Below are 19,372 nucleotides of genomic sequence, written 5' to 3'. Positions count from 1 at the left end.
CATTTTGATCTTCTTTAAGAGCACTTTACAGAATGATAGCAACAATAAAAAAATACACAAGATATGCACAATGAGAGTAGACCGTTCTGAGTACAGTAGAAGCAGAGGGGCAAAGAACAGAACCAGTTCAGTAAAGGCCCTTCTAAAGAAGAAGGTCTAGTGAGGGTAACTCTCTGATATCCCTAGGGATAGAGTTCCAGAGCTTTGGGGCATAACAGGAGAAGGCCCTGTTACTCTTAGAGTGTAGACGGGCTTGGGGGACAGATTGGAGATCAGAAGAGCGAAGGTTGTGAGGTGGGGAGTAGGATGATAGTAGCTCAGACAGATCCTGAGGTGCCAAGCCATGCAGAGCCTTACAGGTGAGCATGGGGATTTTGAAGTCGACATGAAAGCTGACAGGAAGCTGACCAGTGCAAGTACTCCAGGATAGGAGTAATGTGATCACTTGTACTAGACCTTTTCAGGATTCTGGCTGCTGAATTTTGGATATACTGGAGTTTGCTCAATGTGGATTTAGAAACCCCAGTGAGTAGAACATTACAGTAGTCAGAGAGAAAACAAATGTGTTGATCAGCTTTTCAGCCACAGTTAGTGATAATATAGGATGTAATTTGGCTATATTTCTGAGGTGAAACAATGATGTTTTAACAATATGTTGCACATGTGGGGCGAATGTAAAACTTGTCCAAGTTTTATTTTCTCCCAGTCAGTCCCGTCTGTTCTGGTCTGAACTCTGATTCCACAGTAGTAGCCACAGCAGATTCTCCGGGTTGTGATCTCACCCTGGATCCTGAAGCCCAACTGCATTCCTGTCTGTGGTTCTCGATGCCAGGACACTGCTCCAAAGTCGAATGTCCTATTCCGCCCTGGAAGTCCGGCTTGGGATTTCACTCTGTATCTGAGGCTGCTCAAATCTGTGATGGGCTGCTTATGAGGGTAGAGATCCCCAGGCTATACGCTGACCACCTGCTTCTCACCGCTGAGGCAGTCTCATCGCAGTCTGCTCAGATTACTGCAGTCCGCTCTCACCCTGCTCCAGAATGTACCAGTCTGATTGCAGTCTGCTCAGATTACTGCAGCCCGCTCTCACCCTGCTCCAGAATGTACCAGTCTGATTGCAGTCTGCTCAGATTACTGCAGTCCGCTCTCACCCTGCTCCAGAATGTACCAGTCTGATTGCAGTCTGCTCAGATTACTGCAGCCCGCTCTCACCCTGCTCCAGAATGTACCAGTCTGATTGCAGTCTGCTCAGATTACTGCAGTCCGCTCTCACCCTGCTCCAGAATGTACCAGTCTGATCATGGGTGGAGTCTGATCACAGTCGTTTCAGATTATTGCAGTCTGCACAAATTACTGCAGTCTGCTCTAACCATGCTCCAGAATATACCACCCCGCTCGCACCCTGCTCCAGATGTTAGCAGCCTACTCGGACCCTGACCCTGATAGACACTGGTCTGCTCGCACCCTGACCCGATCACGGCAGCCCAATCGCACCTTCCTCCAGACGTCTGCAACCTACTGGGGCCCTGTCTCCAGATTCCCACGACCTGCCTGGACCCTGTCCCTGATCTCTACAACCTTGAGAGCCGGACTGTCCTGCGGCTCCGTGCAGCCCCCTCACCTCCCTGCCCACAGCCCAGCTCTGTTCCTGTTTGCCCTGTCCCTCTTCGCCTCTTCTGCTCTCTGGCCTCTTCCTGGCTGCCCTTCTGGCTTGCCTCCGGGGCGGCTTCCTCCCTTGGTTCAGGGCTCTTTCCCTTTCCTCACATTCCTGTCTGGGATCCTCTCTGTCCCATTCTCCCTGTTTTTTCAGTCCTAAATGGACAGTACAGTACAGTGTGTGTTGGGTTAAGAACAAACTGGGTTAGATCAAAGCATCCCAACAGAACTAGAAAATCTTTAGGTAAACTGGAAGACCGTGAGTCAATATGTATATTAAAGTCACCATGAATAAGGATCCTCTTAAATGTGAGGCATAAAAAGCAAGTAAAACTGGTAAACTCAGGTAAACTCACGTAAAAATGCTTAATTAGATTTGGGTGGTCTATAGACCATGGAAATGATAGCAGAGTGTGGAACTGAGACATTTAGGAGGTTTAAAGATCAAAGTCCTTTTACCACTAATCTTAGACTGACTGACTAAAACAACCTCCAGAACACCATAGATTCTCTTTGAATTTAAACCAAAGCCTCATCGCACCAGTGTGAGAATGGGAAATTTCAAAACCTTTTCCAATTAACAGACACTTAAGTCAGCCTCCCCTGCTGTTGCTATTTGCAAGCAGTTATAGAGAACTGGAGCCTGTAGTGGCAGAGTAGCTGTAACGGCAGGCTTTCCCTCGGATGACCAATTTGAGAGCTTCATTTGCTCATCCACAGACAACCTCATACCTCATGCCTCATGCCCCTGGAAACAGAAGCTCCATGACCTTCCATCCTACATTGCAAAGTACCAGCACAGTACTAGCAGTAATAATGAGATTAATAATAACTATTAATAAAAGCTCCCAGCCTGTTCAGTTTCATGATAAACCTGGCTGGGTAGAAAATGTGTTCCTGCAACAACTATCCATCAATATTCAACCACTTCATCCAATTCAGGGATGAGGGGGAGCCGGAGTCTTTCCCAGCAAGCAATGGGATGCAAGGCAGGGTACACCCTGGAGGGGAAGCCAGTCGATTGCAGCACAAACCCAGACACGCACACACTCAGACCAGGGCCGATTTTCCCAGAGGCCAATGAGCCTACAGGTATGTCTTTGGACTGTGGGAGGAAAAGAAAGCACCTGGTGCAAACCCACTTGAACATGGGCAGAACATACAGACTCCATGCAGATAGAGTCCAGGTCTAAAACTGAACCCAGGGTCCCAGGATAAGCAATGCTAACCAGTGTGTCGCTATGCTGCTCTATATTTGAGACTATTTAAAAAAAATATTTGTGGATATTTAATATCCTATCAGACCTGAAACAACTTCAAATAATACAAGAGTAAAACAGGTACAGATCACTAAAGCGCCAAGTTATTAAAACAAGATTGTCTTCAGGAAAAAAAGTACGATGTTGACTTGATTTTCCTTTCGCTCCAAAAAAAAAACTTGATGATGTACAGTATAATCACCCCAATACGATCATCTGATATTTCAGTAGTTCAGTGCTCCTCAACCACCTGACTAAGCCTAATGATTCAACTAATTTATATAATTGATCTAGATTTTGGTATTCACAGAAAACTGGTAAGGTACTGTATAGTGATGCAATGAAAACTAGAAAGATTAGCAAAGAAAATTCAGAAAACCATTATTCATGACTGGGTAAAAACATAGATGAAATTTAATGCAGACAAGTGTAAAATGTTACTTAACAAAAACATAAATAACAAATGAAAGATGTGAAAAAGTAATGTTGAATTAGTATTTAAGAAAATGACTTATAATTCAGATGCACACATCCTTTTTGACTTATATACAACTGTAAAATGAGTAAAAGGAAAGAAGTAGTATTAAAAGGAGAAACAGACCGAGAAGGGATGAATGAGGGCACGGATGGAAATGTATATGTGTTGTCAGTGTATGAATAAATATCTTTTTAACTTGCAAATAACAGTTCCCGGGGAATGATCAAGAGAAGACAATTCCAGTCTCAAATGGTTGCAACTCATATTTGTGTAGTGTTCAAGGGGTGTGCAAGATGGCTGTTTTTTTAAAGTGTATTTATTTTTGCTGTGAACATCAACAAGGCTTGAAAATATGAAGCCACCACAATTTTAAAGACAAATCATAATCGTTTGGATGGGATTTTTCCCATTATGTGTTTTCTAGTGTTTTTCTCAGGTTTAAGCAAAATTATGAAGCACTTAGGAGCAAATATGCAAAGGAGCAGACCAAACGTTGAGGACAAAATTGCAAAAATCTCAACTGCAACTGTGTATTTTCCAGGTGAGCTGACATATGCAGGTATGAAGGTGATCCAAACTGCACAGAAGATGAGCATGCTGAAAGTAATCAGCTTGGCCTCATTGAAATTATCAGGCAGTTTCCTGGCTAAGAAAGCCAGCACCAAACAAGTAGCTGCAAGCAGGCCTATATAGCCCAGTACTGCATAAAATGCAATTTCTGATCCTGTGTTACATTCTAAAATGATCTTTTTATTACTGAGTTTAAAATTCTTGTCAGGGAAGGGAGGTTTTAAACTAAGCCACAGCACACAGATTACAACCTGCACAGCTGTACAAGAACAAACTATGATCCTCTGCTGAACTGGCCCAAAGTTTTTTGCCATGTTGTCATTGGGAAGAGTGGCTCTGAAAGCTGTTACAACAACTATTGTTTTTCCCAACACACAGGAAATACAAAGTGCAAATGTGATTCCGAAGGCTGTGTGACGCAACATACAGGACCAGGCTGTTGGCTGCCCAATGAAGGTAAGAGGGCAGAGAAAACACAGCAGCAGAGAGAACAGCAGGAGAGAGCTGAGTTCAGAGTTGTTGGCTTTTACAATGGGTGTGCTTCTGAAGGAAAAGAAGACTGAAATAGTGGCTACTGTCAAGCAGAGTCCAAACAATGACACAGTAGTGAGTGTGATTCCCATTGCATCATAGTAGGAAAGAAACTCAATGTCTCTGAGGATGCAGCTGTCTTTTGCATCATTAGACCAGTAGTCCTGTGGACAGTTAATGCACTCAGCTGCACCTGAAGAGAATTAAGAGGGAATTAGTGGTGTCAGTTTTCAAAATATTGAAATGTGGAAAAGTACAATGAAACATTACGTTTTTACGATAATAACTTATGGCTTTTTCATATTGATGTCATTTTGATATTCTTGTTTAACATTTCCCTTTTAATATTTCCAATCAGCAACACTTACAGTAAGATATTGGATAATTATTATTCTGTGCTACAATACTCAAATCTGGCACCAAGACTTCAGTTCCTAATAAATTTTGTATATATTATGATACTACAATGTTCACAATCACAATTCATTTTAATTCTTTCCAGTAAAAAGTATCATGATCCTGACTCACTACAAGTTGAAGGGATCCTTGTTTACCAATAAACATATAATACTGGTCTTGTGGGAAGAAAGAAAAATACACGTCCAGATGAGCAAAAGTTCACAGGCATAGAGCCAAGCCATAAACTGATTTATGGCACTTTTATTATGATGTTTCATTTGTGAAAGTTAGAAAAATGTTAAAATATTTACAGCTACATTTTTATCTAGAGAACGATCAAATTAGATTTTTCAAGAAGCTGCATAATATACTACTTCTCCCTTTCAGTAAATGAAATAGATTGTATATTCATACCTGTGGTGTTTGCTATGGTACCATCAGCACAAGGAATGCAATCGAAGCAGCAGATGGGCTGGCCTTTCCTGGCTGCTCTTCTTGTGCCTGGGGGGCAGCTCTCAGAACACACTGCTTTGGGAACCTAAAGAGAGAAAAATTGTCGAAGTATCACTTGTGCTTGTTTCAACACTGGGTAGACAGAAGCTTTGTTTATATTATAATTTTTTTCAGCATTTTCTGTGAATTTTGAGGATCACTTCAAAATGTAAAATTTATTACATATTTACAGTTGACGTCCAAAGATCTTTCCTCGCCCTTACCAACTAACTGTATATTACTGTATGTTAGATGGTTATTGTCAGTATTAGTTAAAAGAAACATAAAGCACTTTTTACCTTAAGAGTAATTCAATTAAATCCTTACCTCTCTCCCAGTGCTCCAGACAATACTGTCCTCATCAATCACTAGCTGACTGCCTCCATCTGGTGATGTATCAAAGTGACCCACTGTCACATGGCTGACCACTCCTTTGTTGAGTTGCCAGTTTATAATGTCATAGGCAGCAGGAGGATCTCCGTTCTCATCAAAGTACACAGCTTCTCCAAAACGGTTAATAAAATTGACTCTCTTTAGTTGTTTGGTAACCTTGTTTTGGATAAACATCTTAGTTATTTTCTGCAGGACCTTATTTTTGTATTAAACAGATTTACATATAAACATTTTGATGACTTTATGAGCTTTAGTATCTCAAAACTATTTTAGCAGTAGCTGAAAAGTTACTTCTCTCTCTTGTGTGTTGATGATCTGCAGCCACTTATTTGACTTGCAGTGTTTTACTCACCTGCCAGGGCTCTATTCTTGAAACATCTCCACACAGTACAGCTGGATTTCCTTCTTTTGCACAGTACAGTAAGTCATGAAGTGCATGCACGATGGCATACACCGCTTTGTATACGTTATATGTCAATCTTAGCTGTGTGACATCAAAGAAAGCGTTTTCTATTTCATCCAGTCTCTCTTTTTCTGTGCATATCTTAGACTTGGTTTCTGAAACATTTTGTTTATTGGAGTCCTCTGTGAAATATAAAGTACACCCAAAGATGTTTTCCCAGAATATATTATAAAAGGTGTTTGTGGGATCAAAGGATGGACGTATATTGAGGAGAAAATCTTTGAACTCTGGGATCGCCATCTTGCGAGTTGCAAGTCCTATTGTGCCACCAAAAGACCTGAAGAATTCTTCAGTTGAGGGTCTCGTTGCTGTTATCCAGTCTTCACTTGCGATCCACTGTATACCTGTTATGTTTTGCCCGACGATCTCTTGCATTAAAGGGTACAGGTCACGCTCTGAAGCAAATGCTAATATGACTTTCACCGTTGATTTTTTAATGATGTCCACTAGTTGAAGTATTTTTGATCTTGAGTAGGTGCTGAGAATGTTTTCAGTGAAGGCAATGCAAACTCCGTATTTTACCACTTCCTTGGTGAAAGACTGAACCCCAAATATACCGTACTCATTCTCGGATTGGATAGCTCCGATCCACGTCCATCCGAATCTCTTAACAAGGAGAGCAAGAAATTTGGCTTGATGTAAATCACTTGGAATTGTGCGGGAAAATGTAGGAAACTCTTTTTTATTGCTGAGGCACGTACATGTTGAAGTGTAGCTTACCTGTTGAAATACAAGTATTCAATTGTTGATAAATCATTAAAAATTCTAATGTTAGTGCAAATGTATTTCACTTATTTAAAGTACAACTGAACAGTTGCATCTGCTAAGAAAATAAAAGCAGTACTAAGAAATCAAGTTTCTGATGACAAAGAATGCAGTGCAGTTGTTTTTCTGAAACAATTTTATAAAATAATTTTGTAAGGTAAACATTAACCTCCAACTTTAGTTTTATGCACTCTATTTACACATCTTTTAACACACTTAAGATCTTAGACTGAACTACAATCTTTAATTTAAATTTGCAAATCTCGTAGTAATCTGTAGCACAGCAACACGGTAGCAAATGTCCACCTACAGTAAATGTACATATTGGAAAGCTTTACCAAAGTAATGCCGAAGGGTCCCAGCACTCGAGAAATATCTACAGATTGAGACGTTACAACTGCAGGGGTTGAAGAGGGACACGTAGTGTTAGAAGCCTCTTCTCCGTTTAGTATTTCGAGAGCCGCTCTTACAGTTAGAGTTGGAGAGGCGCAGGTGTCGAGGACTCGATAGCCCAAAGTGATGTTGGGAAGCAAACTGTTGTCCTTGTTGATCTCTTCTATGGCAAAAATCATCGCCTGTGTCCATCGAAACGCACGTAGATCAAACCTATTAAAACATTGACACCATAAACTTACATGTAAATTACCCTTGCATTAAACTGATTTCTATGTAAGCCGTGTAGCACAGTATATGAATGTTTTTTATCCCACCTGTTAGTTAATTATGTACAAAATGCAAAGCTTTATGTTCCGAAAATTGCAGGAGGTACAAATAACTTACCCAACACATTTCGCTTTTTGTGGCTGCGTTTTAAACGACACGTAAATGTCTTCCTCTGTAGTAAATACAGGAAAAACACCAGCGATCAGTAAATTCCCGTCTTTGAATAATCCAGTCGATCCAAATTTTTCTAGCATCCTGCAGGTCAAATCAGCGTTCAATTGAAAAGAGAAAGATAACATGAAAAATGTTAAGATCGACTTGCTCATAGTGATGGGGGCGAACTTTTAAGAGCAAATAATAGAATTCAAGGGGTAACTGTCTTTTATGCACTGAACCAAATCCCCCATGGCCTGTCAAAGGGATGCACAGAACAAAATAATCAAGTCCACATATCCCGAGAGGTAATCGCGTTTGGGGAATGTACTGTAGAACCTGTTCTATTACCGTGAACTGCGTCTCAACAACAACAACAACAACAACAACAACAGCTGCATACAGAATGTTTTGACAGAATATTGTTTTCCTCATTCGACCAAAAAAACCCCGACAAAAACAAGATACCTTATGCGTGTACTGAAAAATAATTACTTCCCACTGAATATTATCAATATCGCCAGCATGCACTGTCCAAGGTCTCTAATAATATTTTATGGGAAATTAAATTATTTCAACATTTAAACATCTGAGCTTTATAGCCTCCAGTATTAATGTTCCCGTTCACTCTCTGAAAACCTCTATGCTTGGTTGTTGCAAAATTATTGTAAGAAAGCAATGTTGTGCTGTCGTTTATACTTTGCACACACACACATACTGTATATATAATTTAGGATTACACCGTTTTTAAGTTTTTGTAAACTCATGTTTTTCTTGATTGAAACGTCAGACCTCACGAATGCTGACAGTTGTTAATGGCGTTATGTGGAGTTCTTTCGGTACGTGAGACTGGCAGGTGTCAGATTAGTGTTTAAGCTCGGGATGGCTCTGCAGAGCCGAACAGAGGTACACGTAGTAGAGTAGAAACAGACATTAAATAGAAGCCAAGGAGAAATAACGTGCACAGCCTTTTCAGAGTGTTTTCTGAAACGTCTGAAAGTTTAAAGAACCCAGTCCTTTTCCTTTACTATTTATTACATCAGATTATCTGTAAAGGACACAGTAATTACTATGCAGAACGTTTTACCTGAGCCAACTACAGTAGCCAGCACATGATTTATGAGTCTAACAATGTCTGTTGGTATTTAATATCCTTTCAGATCTAAAGCAACTAACCAAAATATGAGACTAAATCAAGTACAGATCATAATTGCTAAGATATGTTGTGCTCATAGTTAATACAATCTCTTCAAAAACATGATGGCCATCTTTACAAATACTGTACCTCATCAGGCGGTGATAGGGCACTGCATGGACAAGCAATGGAGCTGGTGATGTTGGCATCAGGAGTGCATGATGGGATAGATGGGGACCTGTCTGGGATAGTGGGGAAATGTCAAGGACATGAACTACTGGGACCAGGGGGAAAGGGCAGGGGTTTATGTACATGTTGTGCATGTGTGACTATTCCACGTTTCCCCGTCCTGATTTGTGATCACGGGTTCCCACCCTGAAATCTCTGGCTTGTATTATTAGTCAGGACGCTGCACCTTCACTGCAGGTTGCAGTGGCTTTATTCTTATTGTTAGGTAGAACACTTGTTTTAAGGATAGCTGTTCTACTGTATGCGTTTTGAATCAAAAAATGAAAGTTTTTGTTGCTGCAACTCCAATTAACTTGCAGCAATTAAACTAACTCCAAGGATGTGAGGTATCCACTGCCATTACAGTTCTCCAGCTCACAGTTAATGCTGTTCCAAGACCTCCAACCTTTCCAACCTTCACCTCCGATGATGCAGTGATTCTTCTTGTGCCTAAATCTGGTCATAACCCACTTGGTGAGTTGTGTTGTGCACCATAAACTGCTTTAAAGTCTGTTTGACCATTGTATTGTGAACACTTTAAGTATTGTTATATTAACAAAGCCATTACTAAATGGTCCTACAAAGAGTGGTATTTGGTTGCATGAATGCCATATTGTACTAATTATAACATACAACAATCCAAGACCACAATTTTCTTCTGAAATCTCAGACTGCCTCAGTCTTGGAAAACAGGATCCAAACCTTTGCTTCGAGTTCAGTGATTGTGTGGGTAGCCACTGATATCCCGGGACCCCTTTCTAGGACTGGTCTCTGAGGGGCAACTGGTTTCAGATCAGATCAGATCTCTTTATTGGCCACATACAATATAAAGGAGATTGGGAGAGAGAAGCTTGGGGTCAGAGCACAGGGTCAGCCATTGTACAGCACCCCTGGAGCAGTTGGGGTTAAGGGCCTTGCTCAGGGGCCCAATGGAGTAGGATTCCTCTACCAGCCATATGATTTGTACCAGCTACCTTCTATTCACAGGTGCAGATCCTTAGCCACAGAGCCACCACTCTACGTCTCCCTGGTTTGTCCTAGTAGTGATGGACCTCTTTACACTCTGACCTGAAGCCTATGCTCAGCCAGACTAAGAGGTGGAGACGATGAATGACGTCCTGATTGAAGGGTTCCTTCCAGGTTTTGAATTCCTCAAGAGATCCATTCCAACCAGGACAAAACTTTGAGTCCAGGGTGTTTGCTGCCGTATGTCAACTTCTGGGGATCAGGAAGACCTGCACTACCATCCTTCACCTACAAGGTAACTGCCTAGTGGAAAGCTTCAATCTGATCCCTGGAGTTCAGCTGTCCCTCGTGGGCAGCCAGTATCAAATGGACTGGGACAAGGAGCTGCTCCTTGGCACTTGTGCTGCCAAACAGCAGTTGTCACCACATCATTCTCTCCTTTTACCCCAGGTTCACCATTTAACACCGTTGTCCCTCTATAAGCCTGTATGCAGGCCCACCTCACATAGAACTGTTACTTCCAGGCAAAAGATCGACAGCATCACTTACAAGAGAAAGTCTGGGCCTGCAGTTCTCTCTGAGTCAGAGGCTGATGCCGCAAGCTCGAGGTTGTGGGTGGGGCCCTGTACAGTGATTGAGTGAGAGGGAGACAGTGCATACCGGGTGCAGATGCCCCCACTGGGCCAGCTGTTGGTGCTTCACTGTGCCCTGCTAGCCCCCTAACCTGGTAAGGCCACTTCAACCCTGATTTCTTCGCGTAGTTCTATCCTGGTGCCCTCAGACAAAACGGACCCACCAGCCGAGAAGTCTCTGGAGCCAGTAGAAACAGATTTTGAGGCCCCCAACTGCCATGGGTGCCCAGAGACTGCTGGCACAGGGCAGGGGTGCCACAGCTCGCGTGCAGGTGGTCAGGCAGTGTGTGCAGACCTGCGACCCCCACCTTCCGTGAGCTACCAGACCATGCACCTGGGCGTTTGCTTTCCAGAGAGGACAGTAGGGGTGCTGTGAACTGGTTCCAGATGGTCAAGAGGTGGCCATCCTGATCATTTGGAAATGATGAAATGATTGGAGGTTCCCCCCGTAATCTGCCGGGTACTGTTGTCATGAATGCGCCATCCAGAAAAGACAGCAAAGGAACTGAAGCCAGGATCCAAATGGTCCGAGAATGGGAGCAGGCTACCCAGCGTCTTGCGTGGACAAGTCAGCTGGATGTTTTCCCCTTCCCTCTGAGAGCGCACTGAGACAGTCCATGAATCCGCCACTGGGCAGGTGATGGCCGGGAGACCGCGGTGGGAGGAGCCATGCAAGGTCATGGAGAGGGAAATGGAGACTGGGAAAAGCCAGCTCCCCTGTGTCCAACTCTCTATGGAAGAAGAGCCCACAGAACTCAATAGCCCCACCAGAAACCATCAGAGAAGCGTCCCTCATTGTGGTCACCAGCAGCCACTGTGTGCTCTGGCCCTCAACAGACCAGATCCCTTCTGCTCCTGCAACTCGGAAGGCCAGTCATTCCAGCACTGAGATTTCAAAGTCTCTCTGGAGGTGAAAGTCTTGGTGGTGGGGTTGTGTAGAGATCCACACAGACGTAGGAGAGTCCCAACGTAAGACAGTCTCTGCTTTTAAAACTGTTGTCCCTCTGTAATACTGGGGAGTGATCCCCACTATTTCATTTCACTAGTCTGAATCCAGAGGATTTCTGTTCTCTTTGCCATCTTAAATTTTACCTGCTCTGTGACTAGCACACTCTGCTGTAATGAAAAGCGCTGCAAAGCTCAGTGAGCCTGTAAGTCATCTCCAGGCTCTTTCCTAATGCTGCTGCCAATGACAGTGGAGCTTTCCTTGCAAAGTTTTGATTGGTAACTAAGTCAGAGGTATAGATGAGTGTTCAAGCATATAGTGGTTCTGCAGAGATGAATAAAAGGTAATATAGTAGAATATAATGGAAACAGACACAAATGGAAACAGACACAAAATACAGACCAAGGAGAAATAAGCTCCACAATCTTTTCAGAGTGTGTTTCTTCTGGAAGTTTACAGCTCACAGTTTTCCCTTTGCCACATAAAATCTCAGACTGGCTAATGGACAATTATCTGAAAAATGACTGTTTCACCCGATGAAACTACAGTAGCCAACGTACTTTTTGATATTCAATGTATCCATTTTCTAACTGTGTCTACCATTTCAGGGTTGCCAGGGAACATGGTACATCCTGGACACAGGGCAGGGTATACCCTGGACGAACTCCACTCCAGTCCACTACTGGACAAACACACACACCACACACAGGTAGCACTCCAGATCTGGAATTGAAGCCCTGCCAGACAGCAATGCTAATGACTACGTTACTATACTGCTCTTTATTTGAGATTATTTTTAAAAAAATATTTGTGGGAATTTAATATCTTTCCAGACTTGAAGCATCTATTAACGATATAGTATAACACTGAAACAGGTACAGATCTCTAAAGGACCAACGTATTAAATCAAGATTGTCTCAAGAAAAAAAAGTACAATGATGCCTTTATTAAATTTAAATTCATTTGATGTAACATAGGATCACTTTTTTGGCCATATACAATTTCTTGCATTAGGAATTTGTCTTTTCGCATGCCCCAGCTTGCTCTGCATGAGACACACAGACAGGGAGGGAGAAGCTTGGGGGCAGAACGCAGGGTCAGCCATTTATACAGCGCCCCTGGAGCAGTTGGGGTTATGGGCCTTGCTCAGGCACCCAACGGAGTAGGATTCCTCCGATGGCCACAGGATATGAACTGGCAACTTGCCAGCCACAGGCGCAGATCCTTAGCCAAAGAGCCATCGCACCACCCATGGTGTAGAATGGTGTAAGGAAGTGTAGAATGTTACCTGCATGTAGCAAAAACATAAATACATGTAAGATGAGAAAAACTGATGTAGAATTAGTATTTAAGAAAAAGACTGACAGCTCTGGTGGACACATCACTTCTGTTTTACATGAGTGCAATGAAGGAAATGTATATTTGTTGTCAGTGTACAGTATGTACAGTATAATTAAAGCACTGAGACTGCAGCGCACCAGTGTAAGAATTACAAGCAGTTACAGATCTGCTGCCAGTAGAAGCTGATAATATGACCTCCATTTACTAGCAAATAATCACACGAGGAGAAAATGACTTAATTCTTGTTTAATCTGGTCAATAGAATAGAAATCCACATTCTTTCATGGGTGTACTTACAGTAAGATTTGTTTTGATTGAGATTAAGCCACCTTAACCACCACAATTTTAAAGACAAATCATAGTCGTTTAGATGGGATTTTCCCCATAATGTGTTTTCTAGTGTTTTTCTCAGGTTTAAGCAAAATTAAGTAGCACTTAGGAGCAAATATGCAAAGAAGCAGACCAAACGTTGAAGACAAAATTGCAAAAATCTCAACTGCAACTGTGTATTTTCCAGGTGAGCTGACATACGCTGGGATGAAGGTGACCCAAACTGCACAGAAGATGAGCATGCTGAAAGTTATCAGCTTGGCCTCATTGAAATTATCAGGCAGTTTCCTGGCTAAGAAAGCTAGCACCAAACAAGTAGCTGCAAGCAGGCCTATATAGCCCAGTACTGCATAACATGCAATTTCTGATCCTGTGTTACATTCTAAAATGATCTTTTTATTACTGAGTTTAAAATTTTTGTCAGGGAAGGGAGGTTTCAAACTAAGCCACAGGACACAGATTATAACCTGCACAGCTGTACAAGAACAAACTATGATCCTCTGCTGAACTGGTCCAAAGTTTTTTGTCATGTTGTCGTTGGGAAGAGTGGCTCTGAAAGCTGTTACAACAACTATTGTTTTTCCCAACACACAGGAAGTACAAAGTGCAAATGTGATTCCAAAGGCTGTGTGACGCAACATACAGGACCAGGCTGTTGGCTGCCCAATGAAGGTAAGAGGGCAGAGAAAACACAGCAGCAGAGAGAACAGCAGGAGAGAGCTGAGCTCAGAGTTGTTGGCTTTTACAATGGGTGTGCTTCTGAAGGAAAAGAAGACTGAAATAGTGGCTACTGTCAAGCAGAGTCCAAACAATGACACAGTAGTGAGTGTGATTCCCATTGCATCATAGTAGGAAAGAAACTCAATGTCTCTGAGGATGCAGCTGTCTTTTCCATCATTAGACCAGTAGTCCTGTGGACATTCCACACACTCAGCTGCACCTGAAGAGAATTGAGGGGAAATTAGTGGTGTCAGTTTTCAGAAAATAATAGTTTTATGTGAACATTTTTTTGTATATATTTTTGTATAATATTATTAATTTAAATTATTTCATTAAAACATATCTATTTAATACCAGTTATAGTTTCAATAATGACATTTTAAGTAAAGATACTGAAATGTGAAACAAATGCCATGAAACATTCAGTTTTAAGCCTCACAATTCACAGCTATTTTATATTGCTATCATTTTCATATTCTTGTATAAAACTTCCCTTTAGTATTTCCAATCAGCATCACTTACAGTAAGACATGGGATAATTCTGATTCTGTGTTATAACATACCAGGAGGAAACTCATATTTGGCACCAAGCCTTCAGATCCTAATTAATTTCTTCTTCATTAAGATACAGATGACTGTCCACCTTCATTGCTCACTATCACAATATATTTTAGTATTTTAGTTGTTCAATCTTCATTCCACAAAAAAAAAATGATTATGAGCATGGCCCACTTAAATTTGATGGGATCCTTCTTTTCCAATATCTTATTACTGTCCTTGTCGAAGGAAAGGAAAATGCACTTCCAACTGAACAAAACTCAACACGTTTTCCAAAGTTCATAGGCATTGTACCAAGCCATGAAATAGATTTATAGCAGTTTTATTATGCTTTACATTTACAGCTGTATTGTTATCTTGGGGTGATACTTTACATGTAATAGATTGTAAGTTCATACCTGTGGTATTTGCTATGGTACCATCAGCACAAGGAATGCAATCGAAGCAGCAGATGGGCTGGCCTTTCCTGGCTGCTTTTCTTGTGCCTGGTGGGCAGCTCTCAGAACACACTCCTTTGGGAACCTGAAGAGATAAAAACTGTCAAAGTATCACTTCTGCTTGTTTTAAGATTGGGCAGACAGAAGCATTGTTGAAACTGTCATTTATTTCAGAAGTTTCTGTGAATTGAGAGGATAACTCAAAAATGCAATGTTTATTCAATATTTAGAGCTGACTTCCAATGTTTTGTCCTCATCTTTTCAATACACTGTATATGATGTGACATGGTTTTTGTCAGTCTCAGAACTGTTTCTAATCCCATTTTAGATGAAATAAACACAGCACTTAATAAAAATTAAATAAATATCTTACCTCTTCCCCAGTGCTCCAGACAATACTGTCCCCATCAATCACTAGCTGACTGCCTCCATCTGGTGCTGTATCAAAGTGACCCACTGTCACATGGCTGACCACTCCTTTGTTGAGTTGCCAGTTTATAATGTCATAGGCAGCAGGGGGATCTCCGTTCTCATCAAAGTACACAGCTTCTCCAAAACGGTTCACAAAGTTGACTTTTTTTAGATGTTTTGTGACCTTGTATTGGATAAACATCTCAAGTTAATTTATGCAGCAATTTATTATTGTGTTGAAGAGGTTTACATATCACCGTTTTGACAACTTTTCAAGCTGTAGTATCTGAAATCTATATGTTGAGCTTTAAAACTACATGGGAAGAATGTCTCTGAAATAATGAATAGATAGATCTACATGTTCATGTCTCTCTTATATTGATGAAATGCAGACATGGAGCCATTTATTGACTTGCAGTATTTTACTCACCTGCCAGGGCTCTATTCTTGAAACATCTCCACACAGTACAGTTGTACTTTTTTCTTTTGCACAGAACAGTAAGTCATGAAGTGCATGCACTATGGCATACACTGCTTTGTATACGTTATATGCCAATCTTAGCTGTGTGACATCAAAGAAAGCGTTTTCTATTTCATCCAGTCTCTCTTTTCCTGTGCATATCTTTGACTTGGTTTCTGAAACATTTTGTTTGAAGGATTCCTCTGTCAAGTATAAAGTACACCCGAAGATGTTTTCCCAGAATACATTATATAAGGTGTTTGCGGGATCGAAGGACGGTCGAATATTAAGGAGAAAATCTTTGAACTCCGGAATTGCCATTTTGCGAGTTGCAAGTCCAATTGTGCCACCAAAAGACTTAAATATTTCTTCAGTTGAGGGTCTCGCTGCTGTTACCCAGTCTTCACTTGCGATCCACTGTATACCTGTTATGTTTTGCCTGACGATCTCTTGCATTAAAGGGTACAGGTCACGCTCTGAAGCAAATGCTAATATGACTTTCACCGTTGATTTTTTAATGATGTCTACTAATTGAAGTATTTTTGATCTCGAGTAGGTGCTGAGAATGTTTTCAGTGAAGGCAATGCAAACTCCGTATTTTACCACTTCCTTAGTGAAAGACTGAACCCCAAATATACCGTACTCATTCCCGGCCTGGATAGCTCCGATCCAAGTCCATCCGAATCTCTTAACAAGGAGAGCAAGAAATTTGGCTTGATGTGAATCACTTGGAATTGTGCGTGAAAATGTCGGAAACTCTTTTTTATTGCTGAGGCACGTACATGTTGAAGTGTAGCTTACCTGTTGAAATACAAACATTCACGTTAATTAATTCCTGTTACTTAATTCAGTGCTCAAAAGAATTTCAGATGATTTGTGCGAGTATATTTTATACATTTAAATTACGGCTAAAAAGCGTAATCTTTTTAGCAGCTGTTAGAAAACAATTTTGAGATGATAAAAATGGTACAATTATTTTGGACGATTTTCATTGTTTGGAAGATTATTACTGTGTAAGGGAAATGTCACAGAGATTGTGAGATAAATGCGGAAATTTTATGGTCCCTTTTTAAACACTTTTTAAAAGATTTCAGATTGAGCTATAAACTTCAATGTGAGTTTACAAATTTGGTATTGCTTTAAAAAAGGTTTCAAGCAGACCAACGCTGTGTCACATGCTGACGTGAATGTAAAAAAAAAACATCTACTACACTTATATTAGAAACCTTTACCAAAGTAATGCCGAAGGGTCCCAGCACTCGAGAGATATCTACGGAACTAGACGTTACAACCGCAGGGGTTGAAGAGGAACATGTAGAGTTAGAAGCCTCTAGTCCGTTTAGTATTGCGAGAGCCGCTCTTACAGTTAGAGTTGACGAGGCGCAGTTGTCGAGGACTCGATAGCCCAAAGTGATGTTGGGAAGCAAACTGTTGTCCTTGTTGATCTCCTCTATGGTAAAAATCATCGCCTGGGTCCATCGAAACGCACGTAGATCAAACCTGTTAAAACATTAATACCGAAATCATACAGGTAAATTACCTTTGCGTTAAGTACATCTCTGTAAGCCGTGTTGTTCAGTATACAGTATGAATGTTTTCGACACACCTGTTATTTAACTATTCAGAAACTACAAATTTATTTTGCGAAAATTTAAGAGTTACAATAACTTACCCAACACATTTCGGTTGCTGTGGCTGGGTTTCAAAAGAGATATAAATGCTTTCCTCTTTAGTAAGTACAGGAAAAACACCACTGATCACTAAATGCCCGTCTTTGAACAATAATGGCATTCCAAAATGTTCTAGCGTCTTGCATGTCAAATCATCGTTCAGTTGAAAAGAGAAACGTAGCATGGAAAACAATAGGATCGACTTATTCATAATGATGTGGGCGAACTTGTAAGAGCATGATAAAACAATGAAATACAGCTGGTCTCTAATCCTTTCTTTATATGTGCAAGGACATTCCCCGCGGTGGTTGTGAGAACGATGCACGGTGCAAAATAAAGACGTCCTTACAGTATATCCCAAGGGGTAAGCGCTTCTGGCGCATGTAAAACCCCTTGAACTATGGTAAACTCTATAAAGAAACAAGAGCTGTTATAGAACAGTTTTCCACTCGTTCCACTGGTAAATAAATAGAAATACAACATTTTGATTTGCAAGCTTTCCCAGGAGCTAATCGAAACATTATAACAAGGGATTAAGCTCCATAATTCTTTCATTATTGCAGCGATTCCCCTGGTTTCCTTCTTCGGTGTGTTTACTGCTAGAAAGCTGCAATTTTCATCTCTTGTTCGCGGCCGCGTCCCGTCTTGCTTCAGGAGGTGGCAATGAGAATCCCATTTTTCCGATGACAGTGTAGCGATGAGCCTTGACTTCACTCTGCACAGGTAGCAGTGAATTAAGAAAGACAGAAGACTGGAAGCGCAGCTCGCTTTTTTAATTGCCCTTTTCAGGTACTGTACATGCAGGCTTGTCATTCAGGAAGGAGAGGCAGGTAGGAGGCCAGGAGGGGGGACCCACTTCCAGAGGCAGGGAAACACACTGCTGCATGGAGACCAATCCATGAGCAGGTCCACTAGCAGCTTTCACCAGCACTAGGGAAAACACCCATACTGTATATTTGGACAGTGATCTCTGCACCACACACTGGTTACCTCACACAGGTGCAGCCATGACACTGATGTCGACAACATTGGGCTTGAGGACAGACCTGTTGAGGGGACTCTCTAAGCAGGTTCTCAAACAGCTTAGCTCAGGGCAGCAGTGTGCCGGATCATACTGTACCTTCACTGACCTGGACACTGATTGCTCCTGTGTTACGCACCAGACGCACTGACACACCCCAGCCGGCTGTATGACCTCAACCAGCCATGCAGACGGAACACAGACATCCTGGACAGATTTCAAACTGCCCTGGGTGATTAAGAAATTCAGAAGTACTGATCACATTCCTCAATACTCTGTACCAAACCAACAAATCAGGCATGAGTTTGGCTTCACAAAAAACTAAATAACCCACAGTATTTTCTCCCTTTCCCAGCCTTTTCCCTTTATAAAACCAGGGAATGATCCCACTTCTCTGTATCCCCTCCTCTGAGAACAAAGGGCAAACACACACACAATGGTAAGTCAACTTACCATTACTGGTTTGGGACTGTGGGAGGAAAGCAGAGAGCCTGTGAGAAGAGAAACTCACTCAAGCACAGGAAGAACACACAAACTCCACACAGACAGTACCCCAAGTCTGGAATTGAACCCAGGACCCCAGCACTGCCAGGCAGCAGTACTAACAACTGTGTCACCATGCTGCCATTTATTTCAGATACTTTAAAATATATATATTTGTGGTATTTTATATCCTTTTAGACTTGAAGCAAATA

General features: G+C 41.5%; 2 protein-coding genes across 3 annotated transcripts; both read right to left on the bottom strand.

Annotated features, from left to right (window-relative positions):
- Positions 1-3,131: 3,131 nt before the first annotated feature.
- On the bottom strand, positions 3,132-8,185 carry LOC148677271 (extracellular calcium-sensing receptor-like). Its single transcript, XM_088619737.1, has 6 exons — positions 7,787-8,185; positions 7,345-7,612; positions 6,131-6,961; positions 5,713-5,934; positions 5,308-5,431; positions 3,132-4,687 (listed from the first exon to the last, which is right to left on the bottom strand). Exons 1-6 carry the CDS (start codon positions 7,993-7,995, stop codon positions 3,774-3,776), a joined length of 2,568 nt encoding a protein of 855 aa, XP_088475863.1. The 5' UTR covers positions 7,996-8,185; the 3' UTR covers positions 3,132-3,773.
- Positions 8,186-12,660: 4,475 nt separating this feature from the next.
- Positions 12,661-19,340, bottom strand: LOC148677270 (extracellular calcium-sensing receptor-like). Of its 2 annotated transcripts, none has more exons than XM_088619704.1 (6): positions 17,659-19,340; positions 17,219-17,486; positions 15,957-16,787; positions 15,489-15,710; positions 15,077-15,200; positions 12,661-14,340 (listed from the first exon to the last, which is right to left on the bottom strand). In XM_088619704.1, the coding sequence occupies exons 1-6, from the start codon at positions 17,865-17,867 to the stop codon at positions 13,427-13,429; spliced, it is 2,568 nt and encodes an 855-aa protein (XP_088475830.1). In that variant the 5' UTR covers positions 17,868-19,340; the 3' UTR covers positions 12,661-13,426. The 2 variants fall into 2 exon arrangements, with proteins under 2 accessions (XP_088475830.1, XP_088475833.1); XM_088619707.1 differs by having other exon boundaries at positions 17,351-17,486.
- Between the last annotated feature and the right edge of the window lie 32 nt (positions 19,341-19,372).

Source organism: Lepisosteus platostomus, chromosome 2 (assembly GCF_059453375.1).
Source record: "Lepisosteus platostomus isolate fLepPlt1 chromosome 2, fLepPlt1.hap1, whole genome shotgun sequence".
In the NCBI taxonomy this organism is placed as follows: Eukaryota; Metazoa; Chordata; class Actinopteri; order Semionotiformes; family Lepisosteidae; genus Lepisosteus; species Lepisosteus platostomus.
This window is presented reverse-complemented; position numbering and strand designations above follow the sequence as displayed.

Coding starts and splice junctions, on each gene's coding strand:
- LOC148677271 (XM_088619737.1), bottom strand. CDS start 7,995: ATGAGCAAGTCGATCTTAACATTTTTCATGTTATCTTTCTCTTTTCAA. Junction 6,962..7,344: donor GACCCTTCGGCATTACTTTG/GTAAAGCTTTCC, acceptor GTATTTCAACAG/GTAAGCTACACTTCAACATG. Junction 5,935..6,130: donor CAAGAATAGAGCCCTGGCAG/GTGAGTAAAACA, acceptor ATCCAAAACAAG/GTTACCAAACAACTAAAGAG.
- LOC148677270 (XM_088619704.1), bottom strand. CDS start 17,867: ATGAATAAGTCGATCCTATTGTTTTCCATGCTACGTTTCTCTTTTCAA. Junction 17,487..17,658: donor CAGCAACCGAAATGTGTTGG/GTAAGTTATTGT, acceptor ATGTTTTAACAG/GTTTGATCTACGTGCGTTTC. Junction 14,341..15,076: donor TACCATAGCAAATACCACAG/GTATGAACTTAC, acceptor AATTCTCTTCAG/GTGCAGCTGAGTGTGTGGAA.